Here is a 19,047-nt window from a genome sequence, read left to right on the forward strand (position 1 = left end):
AAGATGAATTTAGTCAGTTCTAAGTCCTAGTTGGCAACAACAAATTGCATTTCCAAGACAACTTTAAGAAATATCACGTTCAAATCTTACTTGCCTGTTGTAAAACAAAAGATATCTTGTACAACGAGCACGAGAACAAAAGGTGTTAATTAAATATTTCAACGCAAAGACAACCGAATGTAATTTTGAACCTGAAATCTCATTAAGTGGCTCCGACTCAAGTTGAGCTAAGCAGGTGGCATTTAGTAGTCTCTGCGTGGCACTAAGAAGAGAGGAATAAAAAAAGGAGTAGCAGTCGGCAAAAAGGAAAGCCAACCAGGAAAGTGAAGGAAATGAATGGGAAAAGTTGATTTCGTTTTTCGTATTTTCTTTTCGCCCTAACAATTTCAGCTCTAATTGTAGTTTTGCCTCAGCTGCTGGTGATGCTGCTTCTTGTTATTATTTTAGCTATTTGTTGTTGTAATTTGTCGCTGTTTTGCATAGAAAACTAAGTTGGTTAAATGAGATTAGCGCACAAAGGTTCGATTGAAATTCAAGTGGCTGCCACAACATAATTAATTTGTTTCAAAGCCAAAGCCAATGCCACTCAACCACAACCCCGGTTTCGCTCTGACAGATGTACATCATTAATACGAGCTTATACTACCATAAAAGTTGAAGTTGAAGCTGGAGCGGAAGCAAAGAATGGGGTTCAGAGTGCAGCAGCACTGAGCAGCTCAAATCTCCAGCGTTGATGACACTCATTAACATAAAACGTCCACCTTTGGACGTGGCCCAAAAACAAAAGGAAAAGAGCTGATGCCAAAACCAGTGTGACGGCCATAAAACCAGCTCACTTTTCACACTCATTAAAATGGACAAGAGGCGAGCCTGATAAGGACGTTTGCTGCTACTGCTGCTGCTGCTGTACTTCAAGGACGCAAGTGTGGTGGCAGGTGGTTGGTGTGGCTGAGTGGGTGCTAATGGGTGGCTCTGGATTGCTCTGCTGGTGTAGTTATCGTCGCCACTGACGTCAAATTTCAAAAAGATACGCGTGCAAAAGAAACCCTTTTTCTGCTATCTTTCTCTAAAAAAACAGAAAACATTTAAATGTAATCTATTATCTTAATTCCGACACAAATTGTTTGGCTGCCGCGAATATCGCCGGCAGTTGCCTGCGGTGACAGCCGTCGTCTTTTTGTCTTGGTTGGCGGCAGGCGATGCCTTTAACCCGACTTTTGCGAAAAATAATAGCCCAAATAATGCCACAATGCCATTTAGCACCGCTGAGCAGCTGAGCAGCAGCAGCCTCCAAGTCAAGGACTTGAGCTGACTGGCAATTCAAATGCCATCGCAGGACATTGGACGGACGGACCAAGCCAGAGTGAAGTGAAGCCGAGCCAAGCCAAGCCAAGTCGAGACTAACCGAACAAAACCAAACAGCGACAAGGACCAAGGAGCAAAGCGACAGACGCTGAAAGCAGCGCTTATCGGCCGCAACGTAAATCACCCAATTTACCATAAATAAAGATATGTACATATTGTCAGCGAGTAAGGGAAAAGGAGAATGGCAATGCCGCGTGGAAGAGGAAGGAAGAAGGAGGTAGGAGGGAAGAGGGAGGTGAGGTAAAGCCGCTGCCGCAGCCAAAAACCAAAACAAAACACCTTATCGCTGGCAAGCACATCTTTAAGTGGCTGTCAACGTGACCAGGACAGAGGAGGGGCGGCGGGGGAGCGGGCCAGAGAAGTTGTCAGAGAAGAAAGGGCAACGGAATTGGGGTGACTGAGTGGGTGTGACCTTAACTACTGGCTACTGCTGCTGCTTGCTATGGCAGTGGCATAGAAATCTGCATGCAGAAAGTTGCAGAGCTGCCGCAAAGCACGAACACTTAGCCAGAAAACAGCTAAAAGCTGCAGTTTATAGTCTCGTTTTTAGCTTCGATTTATTGGCTGATATGTAATTAGACTTCTGTGCTCTGCTGAACAGTATCATTATGTTGGCTAAGCCACAGTCAAACAAAAACTTCTCCTTGCTCTGCCATTTCTTTGCTTGCCTTGGCTGTATTCGGCTTACTTTCACAGAAGTAACATTTTGTTAGTTGCGACACGCGATTCACCACTTGCCACTCAACCTTTATCCCACTACTCTTTTGCAGGCGCCACACCAACAACAACAACAGCAACAGCAATAACAATGGCCCAAAAGACGACAGCAGCAAATCGCGATTATGACGATGATGACGAGCACAACGACAGCAGCAAGGACCTGGCTGAGATTGGAGAGCGCAAAGAGAGTGGGGAGGCACAGGAGCAGAAGCAGGAGCAGGAGCACGAGATGGCTGTAAGGCCGCGAGCAAGTCAAAAGCGTGCAGCACAAGCGACACAATCGCGAAATCCCATCAGACGCGCTCATAGCGAAAGGCATTTGTCTGCCCCGAACAGCGCTTCCACTCTCTCTGTGACCAACCACGACAACAGCATTGGCAAGGCGAGGCCACAGCATGGCCAGGCTGTGTCGCAGGCTAGGCCCATGTCTGCGCCAACGAATGTCATTTTAAATTTTAAGGATACAATGGCGCTGCGCATAAAAAGCAACCGCAACGACTCGAGAGATTTATTTCAAAGGCGGCCAACGGAACCGCCACCACCGCCCCCAAAGCAGCTACAGCAACAGCAACAGCAGCAGCATACCCCAAAGACGGAGACGACCGCAAACGCAAACGGATTAGAGAAGAAGCAGCATCAGCAGCAGCAGCCGCAGACGAAGCCAGCGCCACAACCACACCAAATCAATAAGTCAACTGGTCCCCAGCAGCAACAGCAGCAGAGGACTGTGGTGCGAGTGGCGCCTTTCAACAAGCAAAGCGACGGCGGCCACGAGGTACATCGTTTGAAAATCTCGCACAGCGAACAGGACGAGCATCCTTTGCTGCTTCTCCTGGATCACACTGCCATGCTGCGCTCACCCTGCTCAAGGAACGCTCAAGGATACTCCGAGCTTGACGTAGATGTGGCACCGAAGAAAACATCGATATTGATTAACGGTGACGATTGCTATTCCACAATGAATCTCAGCACCGATGCCGCCCAACCACTGTACCAATCCTCCGTTGTGGTCAACAGCCAGACGGCGAACAGTGTTTGCATCAGTGTGAGCAGCGCAGAGGAGCTCATCCAGCAGCACAATCTGCTCAACACTCTGCGTAGTCAGCAGCAACAGCAGCAGCAACAGCAGCTGGCAGCCATTATACCCATCCGGAGTAGCAGTAGCAATGCCAGCGAGTTGCATCTACATCGTTCCGCCTCCTGTATCTCGTCCACGTCGAGCAGCTCGACGTCGAGCAGCAGCAGCTCCAGTGGACGCGGACGCACACTCATCCGGCTCGATTATGACAAGGACAAGGAGTTGCCCAAGGGCGTAAAGGTGGCTGCCACAACAACGACACCGATTAATACACCATCGCCACCGCCGCCGCCACCTGTAATCAGCTCAACGCCAGCAACACCACCACCGCCAGCATCGCCACCGCTGGTGCCGCACGAGAAGGAGCTGTTAAAGATTTTGCGTAATCCCGTCGAGGCTGTCAAACGGAATTTGGTGCCGCATGTCTGCGGCTTGAGGGTGCCGCCAGTGGACTCGCCACGCAGCAAAAAGATGCAGGAGTCACCCACCACCAACAAGGAAGAGGCAACACCCGCTAGGGAATCCCCTAGTAGTAGTGGTAGCTTTATAGCCAAACTGTTGCAGGATCCCATGCTGGGACAGGTGGCCGATGGATTGGAGACGGACACGGTAGCGGAGCTGATTGAGAACTCGCTGCAGAGATTGCAGCAGACGCGACAAACTGTCGATATGAGCGGCACCAAAGATCACGACGACATGAGTCGCCTGATTAGCGTGTCGCTGCAACGGGTGCGCCAGGAGCGACAGCCTGGAACGTCCAATGCCAAAGAGGAGGATCGTCTGTCCAATCGGGGCAGCATCAGTTCCGCCAACAGCTTCGCCTCAGCCCACAACTATGAGCTGTTTGACTTTGAGGCCGCCGCCAATGAATCCGATTGCTATCAGAGCTGCTCCAGCGAACTGGCTGTGGAAGAATCGGAGCAGGAACAGCAGCAGCAGCAGCAACAGCAGTCGCAGTCGCATCCGGATGTGGATGCCACAACACGCGCCAAATTCTATCAGTTACTGGTGGATGCCACACTTGCGGAGATTGAGAATACGCACAGTGCCTCGGAGTCGGAGCATCATTACGAGTCAATTCGCCTCAATGGGGATCCGATTTATGAGGAAATTAATGAGGTGCCACCTCCACTACCATTGACTGCACCACCACTCAGCGATGCGGAGCTGGATAAGAAGTCGGCACGGTCCATATTCGAGGGTGCCTCGAAGTATGATATACTCTCGTACCTGGTGGATGCCAAGGAGCGTGGATTGGTGCGCGAGGAGAGCTTCGACTACAGCAACAATCCGAAGATCATCGAGGAGGAGGCGAGCGATACGCTCAGCGAACTGGAGAAGCGTGTCAGCCATGTCACCAGCAGCAACGATGATGCCTGCCAGAGCCTGAATATGATGAGCTCTCTGTCGCCGCCGCCACACAACTTTATGGCCTGCAGCAAGAGCTGTGGTGGCAGTGATGTGGAACGCCAGGATTCAGGCGTTGGTTCCGAGACGAGCAAATCCTCGCGCAGCAAATACCAGCCAGCGGTGAGTCCTCTGCATCTGTGCGAGGATTGCGATGGCGCCGTCGAAACGCAACTCAGCGAAACGGGTGTATTATATGCGCCACTGGTGTGCCGCAAGTGTGGCAAGAAGCGGGTCGAACGCAAGGAGATAATCACCGAAATTGTGGAGACGGAGGAGAAATATGGCCGCGATCTGCAAATAATACTGGAGGAATTCTGCCATCCGATGCTGGTGGCCGGCCTGCTCACCCAGGAGCAGCTCTCCGCAATCTTCCTCAACACGGAAGACTTGCTCGAGAATAATCAGACGCTGGCCGAGCGGATGCGGGACGCTCTCGACATATCGCTGGAGCAGGGCGATGATGATCTGCTCACCGTCAACATTGGACGCATCTTCCTGGACTTCACCCAAATGCTGCACGCCTTCGAAAGCTATTGCGTGCGGCAGGCGGGCGCCAGCCTCCTCCTTGCCAATCTCGAGAAGGAGAAGGAACTGCTGCGCATCTTTCTAAAGGTCTCCCAAATGGAGAATGCTGTGCTGCGTCGCATGAATCTCAACTCGTTTCTCATGGTAAGCAGACGCCAAACTCTTTTTGCTCCTCTTTTTCTGTATTCTCTAAAGTCCCCTCCATTTTGCAGGTGCCCGTGCAGCGTGTGACCAAGTATCCGTTGCTGCTGGCACGATTGTACAAGGTGACGCCGTCACATCTCGATGGGCGTGAGCTGCTGAAGCAGGCGCAGGAGAAAATTGAATTGCATTTGAATCACATCAACCAGGAGGCCAAGGATGTGCCGACCAAACTCTGGCGCCGCATCAGCTCATCCAGTCCGAATCGGCGCGCCTCCTGTGAAATTGACATGATAAACATCAAGTTGCGCAAAATGGCCATCGACATACTCGAGTGGAATCACGATGAGGTCCGCTTCGCCATGGAGGGCAAACTGCTCTACATGCAGCCCACAGACAGCAACTGGAAGAAGGCGCGCACTATCAAGCTGACCCCACTCAATGCTCTCCTCGTCACCAATGGCAAGGTAAGTGAGACAGAGAGAGAGAGGGAGATGAAAAGTGAGAGGGAGCTGCGCAAGTGATGTGTAAACAGGCGCGTGAGTCTCGAGTGCCACTCTTGAAATTATTCTCTTGCAGGAGCAGCAGCAGCATGGGATATTTCAGAGGAGTCTCGACTCACAATCACGTTTTTAAATTTAAATGTGGGATTAATTTAGAGGCCAAATAATGATCAAACCGACCAGGCATTTCAAAATTGGTTCAATTTTGGCAAAGTTCTGATTCTAAGAAGCTTAGACTCATTTTCATACTTTATTTTTGGTCCAGGAGTTTTACATGAGTTTCAACCAAGAATCACGTTATCTTTTGCAAATCGCTTCAGTTTTGACCAACTTATAGCAATGAGCAAAGTTATAGCAAATAACTAAGCCAAATTGCATGTAGAGACTCACTTTAAGCATAAGCTCAGATTTTGCATGGTTTGGCACGCATTTTGTGACAATAATAAAACTGGTTGCAAATAAAAAAAAATTCACGATAGTCAAATGCTTTGCCATTTTCCATGTTGCGGTATTCCTTGGCTTTAACCAGCCACAATTGCCACGAGTCCGTCTCTGCCAGTCACCACGAGTCAGTTAGTTCTTTTGCTACGGCTGGTCACGTTTGACAGACGACAGGCGACAAGCGACAAACGACAATCGACGTGCAGCAGATTTGAGTTGAGGTGTGGGCAATTAGCGAGTGGCACTTGCACCTAATAGCCCAGCCTCTGGATAGGATCAGGCCTGCCTGGATGCCTGGAGGGTGGCTAGTCCGGTAGTATGCTGATGTCATGGCAACAGCTTGGCGTGCGATAAAAGATTTCAACAAATCAGAGACCCATGGAGTGTCCATGGAGAGTCATCAAGTGGAACGGAAGCGTATCCGGCCCATTCTAATGAAAAGTGCTTATCCCAGCAACTATCTGCTTTTGATGCCTAAAAACAAAACGAATTTTCTCAACAAGACAAAAACAAAAACGTAGTATCGAAGGGACTCAAGGACCTATGCAAAAAAAGGGGTGGATGAGGTGGCAGGCTACATCGATGTCGTCGACGCAGTGCGTATGTCACTTGTTTCGTTTTTTTTTTTGTTGCCCTATTCTAAATTGTTGCAAAAAGCCTCAGCCGACAATTGCTCAATTCAAGAACGAGCACGTTGGTTTTTTTTTTGTTTTTTGCTCTCTTCGTAGTTTTACTACTGGATGGTTGGTTGTTCTGCTTGCTTCCTGCCTGCCTGGCTGGCTGACAAGCTTTGTGTGTCTGCTCGCGTTATCTAAGAGGGCAGCCATTGGCTCCCTGGCTGCCCTTGCCGCTGCCACTGCCACTGCCTGCCTGCCCACACTTTTGTCGCATTTTCCAGTTGTAATTTTGTTTAGTTTCATTTTACACAATTTTCTATTTTTATTTATTTCTCGTTTTACGTTTTTTCTGTATTTCTTTTTTTTTTTTTTTTTTGTATCTGCTCTTTGGCATGAGAACAGCCAAGTGCCAATTATAGGGAGGAGAAGGCCATGTCGGATAAACTGAATTTCCCGAAGCACACTGGCATCCGAGAGGCCTCCCTGCTACTAGTGAAGGAGAAGTGCGGACGCTATACACTGATACGGGAGCCATTATATCTGGACAGATGTGTTGTGTGCAGCGAAGCGGATTGGGATGATTATTTCGAAGTGCAGGAAATTTCATCGAAGGACACATTCATATTCAAAGTGAGTATGCCGTAGTCGTAGTCGTAGTTGTAGTAGTAGATTCTAGATCCTACTCCACCTACAACTACAACATCTACAACACATTGTCATTCCATTTTCATAGCAGCCGTTATTGTTTTGCCCTTTCCGAATCCGGTTCGTTTCGGTTTGATTCGGTTGGGCTTGAAGGAGCTCCTTGCTGCTTGCTCCTTGCTGCTTGCTCCTTACTGCTTGCTCCTTACTGCTTGCTCCTCCATGCCGTGTGTGCCAGTTCACTTGGCTTTCGAATTAGACCATTCGTTTGCCTTTTGACTGCACACCGGCAAATGTTTGGGCTTCGTTAGTTTTTGGCCCTGCCGTTTAGTGACCTTCCCAGTCTCTTTTGGGTTGGTGTAGCTCAAAACCCCTTGCTGCCAACTTTTGACGCCCAACGAAAGCTAGATTTGTGTGCAAATATTGAAGTAAAAAACAAAATAATTTAAATTCAAGCAGCTATATCAATAAAAGCGATTCTCACGAAGGTGCACCTATTGAATATCTAACTAAGATAGAGTTATAACAGCTATAGACATGTATCAAATGGTTGAGCTAGAATAAATTTATGGAATTGAATAGAATTAACATTCTATAGGTCAATGAAGATCTATCTTAGTTGGAATAATTAAAGCTAATAGCCAAATATCAAATCATTGAGCTAGAAGAAACTAGTAAAATTGGTGGGAATCAACACATAAACATATATACAAAAAGTCAATCAATAATACAAATTATTAACTGAAGAGAATCAACAACTTATATGCCAAAATCCGATTCCATTCCAGAGTGATGTGTGTTTTCGAAACTTTTCTAATCAAAATTATCAATTAAAAATACTCAACATTTAAATATACCAAAACTCGTTACCCTTTTGATCAGACTGATGAGTTTGTCAATCAAAACTGTAATCAAAAGTAATCTACACACATATAAATAACAAATTCCCCGGGCTACATTTGCTGACTACGCTTTTGCATTTCCCATTTTCCCGCTAATTCAGCAACTCGAATAAAAATGTGTTTTTCTCTCTTTCTGCAAAGACGAAGAGTTGATGAGAGGTGGAATTTGAGTGTGTGTGTATGTGTGTGGCATACCTGTGGGGTTGGCAGAGATTCCATTTTTAATAACAGACAAAAACTGGCAAACCAGAAAGAAAGAAAGAGCAGCATATGCAGAAATCCATTTTAAATCCTGTCTAATGTAAAACGAGCTTCGGCTTAGTCTAGCGCATTTCTGCCCCGAGGCATTGCTGGATTGGATTGTTCTTTTTCATATTCATTTTCATTTTTATTTTTTGTGAAGTGCGTTGCGGCAACGCACGTAGAGTGCCTGCCAAAATGAATGACATTTATTGAAATTTAAAAAAAAAAAAAGAAAAATAAAATGGGGCAGCGAGCAGCAGAAGATATGGATAAGAAAGGAGCGCAGAGAAGCGCAACAAAATGGCTGCTGAGTGAAAGGGCAGAGTGCAGAGTAGGGGCTGCATAAATTGTAACGTTTAGTTACGGCCAACTGAGCATACACACACACACACACACACATACGCATAACTTTCACACACACAGACACATGCGCATAACTTTCACACACACACACACAGACACGTGTCACCTGTCAAAGTGGCGAGTCAATCAAATATGTCTAACCGCTGCTCCTTTTGTTGTTAATTCACAGGCCGAGGATGGGGTGCGGACAAAACAGTGGTATACCCAACTCCAATATCACGCCCAGGGTATGGGGGCGTGGCGTAAGCGACGCAACGCCCTCGCCAACATAATGATCAATGGGATGCTTACGCGCACTTAATCCTACTTATAATGATGATGATGATGATGATGATAACTATAGATATCAATAACAGTGGGCAGACAACAACAACAACAACAACAACTTGCCACATATAGAATAAGGGGCAATCAAAATTAAATATACATACATAAAATTTGATTACGCAAATGTGCATTTAAGAATTGGCCGCTTAATTTGTATTGATGCAGTTATTAACCAGCAATTTAATAATTATGATTTAAGTGATATATACAATTTAATCGAACGCTAGTTAGTGTTTATATCAAATACACACCCATACACAATATACATATATACCCACACTATATAACTATATAACGAAACAACAATAAATAAATAATAAAAATATCTACATATTAATTAATCTTTTAAATGGCTTCTTAATTGAGTTGTGCATCGAAATGGGTATAAAAATACTTAATATTCAATATTTAATATTGAGTGTTTGCTTAAATCTTCAAATTGCTGAACAGTTTTCGTCTATGTGCCTAAGCCCAAGATTATTGAGGATTGAGCATTTCAAATGGGCGAAAAAGCAAAGCAAACGAAAATATTGTTGATTACATTTTCAACTAACAACCGCAAAACTGCGCACAGTTTGGGTCAACTTTTGCCAAACTAAACCAAAATATTTGCACAAAAACCAAACGCATATAAATATATAAATTATATATCCATGTAGAGACAGTTGATTAAACCATTTTAAATCTCATCCAATGTACAAATATAACAACAACAACAGCAGCATCAGCTATGGCAATAATAATATTTAACAAACAGCAAACAAGAGGAGCACCCAAGTGGTTTCGACTTTGGGGTTTTAGGGATCCCATCTCTGCTCATCTCTGTTCATTTCCACTGGTGTGTTCCACCATGGGGGTTTATTGTTTGTTTAATTACACAAACAACTGAGCAGATTATTATGGTTAAACACGAAACTGTAATTGTCATGGCCAGTCACAGTCGCTTTTCTGAGACACTAACAAATTGCCAGCCTAAGAAACTATTTGCCGAAAATTGAATACAATTTTTGCTGGCAAATTGCAGCAATTATTATTAATTTTAAGTTATATATTATAGGAAATGTCTGACAATTTGTGTACTTCAAATGCATACAAATTATTCACTTTTTGCGGAAAATAAGCAACGCTCCATATATCATACAAGTATATTGAATTTCAAACAACCCCAGACACAGTATTTGTGGCCGATGGAGGGAGAGCGAGAGTGAAGGGAGACAGCTAGCAACAAGAGTAATAACAACAATTTGTGGCCTTGCTGAAATTAGTTAGTGAAGCAGGCAATACGTAAATAATTTACAATGCCGGCTGCGGCACTTACTTGAGAGAGAGAGACTCGTTTCTAGCAAAATATTGGTAATACGCCACGTAAACAAGTTGCCAAATCCTTTAAAGCTGTTATAGCCAACAGGCAACGTTAACTGCGACCAGCAGCAGCAGCCGATTGCAACAAATTGAAAAGCAAAGCCAATGTCGGAAACGATAAAAGTGGAGGCGGCAAAAGACGATGGCTAAAAGGAAACTGCATGCTGTGCGCAATTATGCTGGACAAACATTTACCAGGGCCAGCGCCAAACGATGTGGCTAACCCATCGAAACCCATCCCATAAGTTGCTAGTCGGATGTGGCACTTAGCATGCACCTTGGCACACGCATAAACACACAAACCAGTCAGCCAGTCAGCCAAGCCACCAACTACTTTCAGTGTACTCCATGGCTGCTGACTGCTTGCCAAACACAGACTCAGAATTTAGCTCAACATCAAGAGCAGCAGCAGCAGCCTCTCTGTCTGGGTCTCAGTCTCGCCACACTCTGCCACTGCCTCTGTTTTTATACGCCATTGCCATTCCCATTCCCAATGCTATTTCCATGCTCCGACCTCAACCTGATGATGGCAATGCTGATGCGAGCGTGGAACGTGTTATAACAATAGGGTGTCATGGTGGCGATACCAACTCTTGGCTTCTCCTGGCTGCTGCCTGTTTGCCCTGGTTGCCGACTAGCTAGCGACTAACACTAACGAGCAGTAAAACAAGTTTAAGATTTGCCGGCGCACAAATATATAAAAACACACCAGCCACTGCCAACACATAGAGAGGGAGAGAGACGCAGAGAGGAAGTCCTTGCTGCCCTTCCCGCCGTCTGCTGCTGACGGATGCTGAAGCGGAAGCTGGGATCGGCGTGCAATAACATAACCAAGGCACGTAGCACAAACACGGTACATTATATTGTATAAGCAGACTTCATTACGGTATTTAAACAGAATATCCACAAATTCTGACATGTCGAATGCGCCAAAGCGAATCACAAACACAATGGCTACAAAACAGCTAAAAAAAAAAACACACACACACAGCACCAATAAAAAAAAGCAAGTTCGATTTGAAAATGCAGTGATTTATTTGCTACTGTGGTTAGTTTTGATATTCGAACAATATAAATAGAAATTTGAACTAGTTGAACAAAATAAAAGTTTATTTAAAATCCATCAGTTTCTGTTATTATACTCGGCATTAAATGTTGAAAGGATTTCTCTATAAGCTTTACGTGCTCCATGCTATGGGCTTCATTTTTTCTTTAATCAATAGATTTTATGAGATATTTGTGTCCTTTATTTGATTGCGATTAATCGTTATTCTGTAGTGAATAGATAGATAAAGAGTTCCGTTATGCTTTAGTTTATAATAAAACAACTGACACTAAATCTAGCAAGGGTTGCTCTATGATCTTTATTAGATTTCGGTTAATCCTTATTTTCTTGAATCAATAAACTGTATATGATTTGATAGAAGTTGTGCTTGGTTTCCATAGTTTTTATATATTTTTATATTTTTATTATTATTATATTTTAAATCTCATTTCGTGCGCAAAGTTTCCCAACCGCCCATTGTGCCAGCGGGGCGTGCCAAGACACTCTCGCGCATACCCAAATCAGAAATCAAATTGTGAGCTGTGAGGCAACTCAAACTATACACACAAATATACTTCTACATATATATATATATATATTTGTGTCTAAAGGTCCTGTAAAAATGCATCACGTAACCGAAAGGTTGGCAATATGATTAGACCCGCAGTTGGTAGTTTGAAGTCTGTCGCCTGCCGAAACTTTTGTTGCCCTTCAAAAAACCCACGAAAGAGGCCACGAGCAGGGATGGATCAGGAGATGTGGGATGAGATGGGGGGTACGAGAGTAGGTGAGAAGAAATCAGAGCCATATGCAGCCACAGACCGACAACTAAAACTGGGCGATAAAAATTTGTCGTCAAGCCAATAAATGTTGCCCGCGGACAGGGAAAAAAACCAAGCTAAGAGTTGAGAGTTGGCCACTGAGTTGGCCTAGGAGAGACAGAGAGAGAGATAGAGAAAGAGAGTGAGATAGAGAAAGAAGCCATTAGGTGAGTAAGAAGAAAAAAAAGCATATTCATAGCTGTGTTTAAAATGCTGCAAAAACTAACCACAAAAAGCTGGCCCCACTCACAAAAAAAAAAAAAAAACAAGAAAAACCCAAACACATTTAAAGTAATAAAAAATGGAAATTAAAACTTTACAGTTCCCTTTCACTTGGCCCGCACATACAAAATACATTATGATTAAAATTATGTAAGCCACGAGCAATGACTTTTTTTCTATAGCATAAGCCAAATGGATAAATTATATATTTTATTATTATATATTACACAGCTGTGGCACAGTTGCTGTAAAAAAATAATAATAAAATGACTTGGCATTATTTTCTAGTGCCTTTTGCAGCAGTTTTCCATTTGTCTGCCCTGATTTTACAGTGCCCTTCAATGGGCACCAATTTTCTCATATTTTTCTCACTTTTCTCAAATTTTCCACCATTTTGCATTTGCATTTCCATTTGCTGCTGCGCCATAGTGAAAATCAAACAAATTGAAACAAAAATTTTAATTCTTTGGCTTATCGCGTGTCAATTGTGAATCTCTCTCTCTAGCTATGTGTGTGTGTGTGTGTGTCTAATCAGTATTGGTGTGCACACACATATAGCATAGCATATTTCACACATCGTCGTCGTTGTCGACTCATAAGAATAATGTGCGACACGTTCGAGCATAAACCGAATTAAGTATACGCCACGTTTGCCAGCCAGTCAGCTTGAACAGCTAACAGCCAGCAGACAGACACACAGGCAGACAGACAAACGCAAAGCTCGAACTTGAGCTGGAGCTGGAGCTGGAGCTGAATGAACGCGTGGCCACAAAACCAACTGCACACACACACACACACACACACACACACACAAGTATTCACTGGACCAAGCAAAGACTAGCATTTTTATGCGAAAGTGGCAGCCAAATACACACACATACACACACGCACACACCCGAATACACCCACACACTCCGTATGCGCGCTTTGGGCAGCATGTGCTAAATATATATAAATATACACTCAGCAAAAAATCAGACTGAATTTCAGAAATCCGGCATACTTTTGCCGACAAGGCATAAGACAGTTGCTAAACTTGAAGCTTGTTGCTTTCCAAAAACCATGATTGGCATATCTTCATTTCGGTGTAGATTTTTCAAAAATGCTTTCTTTTAAATGGATTTGATTTATTTACTATTATTTATTTATGTTTTTTTCTGAGTGTATGTATGTATACATATATATATATATATATATATACATATATACATATATATATACAGATATGCATGAGTTCGAGTGTGGCAAAAAGTTTTGGCCGTGGTAAAGGCCAACGTGGCAGCCAGGCGACGTCTAAGTGAATTTGCTTTAGTCAAATTTTGTGCGGCTCGTTCGCAGTTGCCGTTGCCGTTGCTGTTGCCCATTGCCCGTTGCCTTAGGTCAGGCATAGCAGAAGCAACAGCAGCAGCAGCAGTTGCCACAAAGGACCCAAAGGAGCAGTTGCTGCTGCTTGCTGCTTGTTATTCTTGTTGTTGTTGTTGTTGTTGGCTGCATGAAATTTACATTTATTTGTGCGCTGCTGCTGCTGCTGCTGCTGTTGCCATGATCATATTTAAGCAGTTGCACCCTCGCACACACTCACGCAATAAAAACCAAATTATTTCACATTTTCAAATAAATCACAAATTTTGACCAACATTCGCCAGCCAAAACAACAACAACAACAGCTGCTGCTGCTGCTGACTGCGACGTCGACGTCAGAGAGTCGTGTAAGAGTCCATTGCCGAGTTCAGTGTGTCAATGGCTTCGTCGTCGCAGCAGCCGATTGTAGCCGATAGTAGTCGAGTGGCCTTCGCAGAGCACATTTGCTGACTAAAGGGCGCGCTTGTGCACTGATTTGAGTCGTCTGCAAAAAGCTCAAGAGCATTTGAGTGGCAAAACTTTGAGCGCAACTCAAACGCCACAAACTCAAGCAGCGGCAGGCAAAAGCAACTAAAACACAACTCGGTTTGTGACCCGACTAAGTCGAGCTTCTCACCACAGCCACAAGCTTTGTATTTATTTGTAGGCCTTTGCTAAATGCCGTTAAAATGTTTGCTTGCGCAGCATTTTTCAACTTAAGGGAATTTACATGCATTAAGGTTTTCCCAGTGGTGTGGGGGAGTGGTGCGGGAGAAGGGGTTGTTTTCCTTTAGAGGCAATTCAAATCCTTTTACTTCCGCCTTAAGCAAAACAACGATAAGCAGCGGCCTCCCAGCAACAGATGCCGCTGATAGCAAGGATTCACACGAACCACCTCCTCCTCCCCATCTCCACAATGTGAAACGCGTGTGTGGCGCATAAAAAAAAGAAAAGAAAATATGATTACTTATTGTGCTTTGTATATTGGGAGTTGGTGGGATGAGGTGTGGGTGGGGGTGGGGGTGTCATAGGAAAAGGGTTGACAGTTTAGCGACCCCCGCCTTACCTCCACCTGCCCCTGGCAGGGCACACTTTAAAGGCAATCACCGCCCCCAAAAAACTCCCGCAGACATCGCAAAAAACAACAACAACAGAGAGAAAGAGAGAGAGATAGAGTAGGAGGGGTGTGGGCAGTGAGGGGGGAACAACAACAATGGCGGCATTCAATTTTGTATACTCTGCTTTCGAATGGTAAGCGAGTATATAGGATTTTTGGAGATTTTTTCTTTTAATAAATTCTAATTACAATTATTTTTGAAACAATAATTTTAATTATGTATTGTATGTTTTTTAGGGAAAACATTTCCACTAATCGTTTTCTTAATTATAAATATGCTATTTTTAATACATTATGTTTATCTTTTACATGTCTTTAGTTTTCATTCCTGGTTATTACATATATAACAGCATATTATAATTAATTAAAAATTAGTTAATATAAATATAATTTCTTAATTATTAAATGGGATCATTTTTAAATACAATTTAATTTTTATATACGTTTAGTTTGGACTCTGTTTGATAATTAATTACAGTTACATTCCTTGTTATACACTATTTTCTATTGCGATCAGAGTATTGAGCAGTCGACGACGTCCGACAGCCAAGTGTTTACTTGTTAATATTTGCCTTGCAAATTTCGTATAAAATGCATTTGTTGTCTGCATGCGAAGGCAGCGTGGCAAGGTGAAGGGGGTGTGGGGGATCTGCTTGGCGATGGGGGTGGGACAGACTACAGTCGACAGTCGACAGTCGGTGACTATCCGACCCAAAAGGAACCGGAAACGGGCGGCATGTGGCAGGCAGCAGGCAGCCGGCCGCCGGCAGCCAGCACCGACAAAAGTGTGGAAAGTGAATGGAGCAGCGCGGACAATGTCAACACATGGGAATCGCAAGGACAATGGGAAAAAGTGCCAGCCGAGCCGAGGCGAGCCCGAGCCAAGGAGGAGCAGTCATTGATATTGAAGAAGAAGCAGGGCAACGGAATGGTGGCTCCAACAGCGGAAGCAATAAATTGGTTAGGTAAAAAGCTTGTCCTAGACGCAGACACATAGGCAAAAAACAAACCGGCACGCGAGACATGCTCGTAATTTGTGAACGAGGGAGAAGAGTGGAGGCGGAGGGGTGTGGAAAGGTGCTTGTCATGCTCCTGTGAGGAAACCATTTATGTGGCCATAAAGGTAGTTGTGCAGGCGGTTGGAAATTAATAGAGAAGCAATGCAAAAGCAGCAGAAGGACAGCGCCAACAATTATGCATCGAATTTAAGAGGCAAACCAAGCATTCAAATTGCTTGTCTAACAAGGGCAAATCAGCATTTGAGGCAATTGCAGCAATAGCTAGATTAATTAGGTTTGCTTACTGTAAAAGATAATAAACTAGCATTTCAAATAACAATCAAAAAGCTGCTTGGTATATAAGCAGACAGAAAGAAATGAACAAATTAGTCAGAGTTGTCTGGGTTTGGATAATATTCACTTCCCAATTGGATGTCAATCATTTAAAATAAGCAGCAGCAACACTTATAAATTGTGGAGAGTGGTCTGAATGTGAATAATCCTCGATATTTCGCTTCGTTTCTATTTTGCATTCACTTTCAAATGAATCACTTATAAATGGAACAGAGTTGTCTTAGGGTGGTTTGTCTGCCAGTTTGGCTTACTCACTTTCCAATTGAGTGGTGATCTCAGTCGAGTTGAACCTTCTTGATGGCCACGCTGGTTATCTCCGCTTCCTTGAGCTGCTCATCTGTGGTTGAGTTGTAGATGTGCTTCAAGTACAAATTGAAATAGTCGGTATAGTTCATCGGTGTGGAAATGCGATGTTTGCGCACCGGAAGACGCGGCGACAGGGACAACATGCTCGCCCACTGCCCATCGCAGAGATCGTCGTAGCGCAGCAGGCCCACCTCGTGGCCACCCAGATCACCGGGTCCACGACACATCGGCTGCTGTCCATCCCACAGCTTCACCACGAACTCTCGTATCCAACGGGCGAGATACAGAGCACGACAGTCGCAATGCCACGGATTCTTGTCCAGCTTAACTGCAACCAACTTGTCCAAGCCATGCAACGCGCCGTGTGGCAGAAACATCAGCTTGTTCGAATCGATGCGACTGAGGAGGGCGCAATTAGTTGTGAGTAATGAACTATTCACCAACTGCACTCACAGTTTCTCGAGTTGGGTGAGCGGCTGAAAGGCCCTGGCATCGAAGTACTTCAATATATTGTTGTTCAGCATGAGAATCTTCAAGCTGCTCAGACCCTCAAAGTCATTCTCCTCCAGCGTTGTCAGGTTGTTCGAGAAGAGCGTGAGGCGAGTGAGGGCACTCGCGTGCAGGAAGAGATCGGCTGGTATGCTGGACATGGCATTCTGGCCCAGCAGCAGCTCATTCAGGTTCTTCAGCTCCGCAAATGCCTGGCCATTGATCTGCCAAGCAAGAACCACTTTAAACCCTGGAGGCCCCAACTTATCTCAACTCAGATTTCAACTCACATGACTGATGCGATTCATGGTCAGGTCGAGTGTCACCAGATTAACCAGGTTGTTGAAAATGGTGCCCGAAATGGAAGTAATGCGATTGTTGTGCAACATCAAAGTGCGCAAACTCTTCAGTCCCTCAAAGAAGTCGTCCTCTATTTTGGCTGCAAGAAGGTTGTTAGAAATATTGGAAGTTTGATTGGTTTCGACTTACCAATTTGATTGAGGCCAAAGTCGAGTGCCTTCAGCTTGGTCTGATAGCGCATGCTGCCCGAGACGAGCTGCTCGATCTGGTTGCGGGACATGTCCAGCTCCTCGAGCATCAGCTGATCTCGCAGCAGATTGGGCGGAAAGTTCTCGATTTGATTGTCGCACAAATTGATCACGGTGAGTCGTTGGGCATGATAGAACACAGACTCGGGCAGCTGGGCGATCTCATTCTTGCTCAGATCGAGCAGATTCAGATTGCGCAGTTTCCAGAAGGTGCGCGGATCAACATCCTCCAACTGATTGTTCTGAATGCGTCTAGCAAGCAGAAGGAAAATCGAGTCTTTAGCATATTTAAGGGCCAGTCAAAGGAGGACTTACAATTGGAGCAGACTGTCCAGATCCTGGAACAGATCAAAGGGCAGAAAGTCGAGCACATTGTTGGATATGTCCAGTTCCTTAAGCAGAGTCAGGCCACGAAAGGTGTCCTTGTGCAGAGTGGAGAGCGCATTGCGGGACAAGTCAATGGCAACCATATTCATGGGTATCACCTGAGTGACGGGCACCGTCTTCAGATTGGTGTTCCAGCAGGTGAAACTCTTCGTATCCGGATTACAACGACACACGCCCGACGTGCAATGGTTCCACTCCAGCTCACTGCCACTGGCCAAGTGCCAGATGGGCTGCTCCACGGAGCGCAATCTGCTCTCGATTTGACGCACTCGCTTATCGAAATCCTGAAAATTAAACATGGAGGAGCCGACAGCGGCGCCATTAGATGAATCCCGGCTGGCAGCAGATCTGCGCGGAGCAGAAGACAAAGGCACTCCTGCATCATTTCCCATTGCTGAGGGGCTGATTGTGCCATTTGGAAGCGCCTTCATCAGCAGCAGCAGCTGCGAGATGATTCTGAGCGATTCGCAGGCATTCAGCGTACAATTTCGCGTTCCGGCAGAGAGCCACGGGAGTAGATATCTCTGCCGGAACTCATCCAGTCGCTGAGTGTCCTTGCCATGCTGCTGCGTAGTCAAGGAGCAGATCAGCAGCAGGCAGACTGGAGTCCAAATAAGAGATGACGATGATGACAGCATGAGCACCAAGCAAAAAGTGACTTTGCCTCGAGTTGAAGCTGGGTTTATTTATAGGGGCAACCCCCAATTCATTTGGCTGCATAATTCGCGTAATTCACGAACATTTGCATTTTCCAGCAATTACCTTAAGTAGCGCAGAGCA

The 19,047-nt window shown here is 44.9% G+C and overlaps 2 protein-coding genes across 3 annotated transcripts in view; one reads left to right on the forward strand and one right to left on the reverse strand.

Annotated features, from left to right (window-relative positions):
- Window positions 1-9,564, forward strand: part of LOC6558161 — a 29,074-nt gene extending 19,510 nt beyond the window's left edge. Inside the window, exons 2-5 of the mRNA XM_001983204.2 lie at window positions 2,136-5,242; window positions 5,311-5,706; window positions 7,203-7,430; window positions 9,120-9,564. Of these exons, the coding sequence (XP_001983240.2) occupies window positions 2,174-5,242; window positions 5,311-5,706; window positions 7,203-7,430; window positions 9,120-9,251 (3,825 nt within the window). The 5' untranslated portion in view covers window positions 2,136-2,173 and the 3' untranslated portion in view covers window positions 9,252-9,564. The remainder of the gene's footprint in view (window positions 1-2,135; window positions 5,243-5,310; window positions 5,707-7,202; window positions 7,431-9,119) is intronic.
- Window positions 9,565-16,674: 7,110 nt separating this feature from the next.
- LOC6558890 (platelet glycoprotein V) lies at window positions 16,675-18,938 on the reverse strand. 2 transcript variants are annotated; one of them, XM_032743045.1, is made up of 6 exons: window positions 18,196-18,938; window positions 17,822-18,132; window positions 17,623-17,771; window positions 17,297-17,556; window positions 16,960-17,242; window positions 16,675-16,896 (listed from the first exon to the last, which is right to left on the reverse strand). In XM_032743045.1, exons 1-6 carry the CDS (start codon window positions 18,903-18,905, stop codon window positions 16,813-16,815), a joined length of 1,797 nt encoding a protein of 598 aa, XP_032598936.1. In that variant the 5' UTR covers window positions 18,906-18,938; the 3' UTR covers window positions 16,675-16,812. The 2 variants fall into 2 exon arrangements, with proteins under 2 accessions (XP_032598936.1, XP_001983239.1); XM_001983203.2 differs by having other exon boundaries at window positions 16,675-17,242.
- Between the last annotated feature and the right edge of the window lie 109 nt (window positions 18,939-19,047).

Source organism: Drosophila grimshawi, unplaced genomic scaffold (assembly GCF_018153295.1).
Source record: "Drosophila grimshawi isolate 15287-2541.00 unplaced genomic scaffold, ASM1815329v1 contig_44, whole genome shotgun sequence".
NCBI lineage: Eukaryota > Metazoa > Arthropoda > Insecta > Diptera > Drosophilidae > Drosophila > Drosophila grimshawi.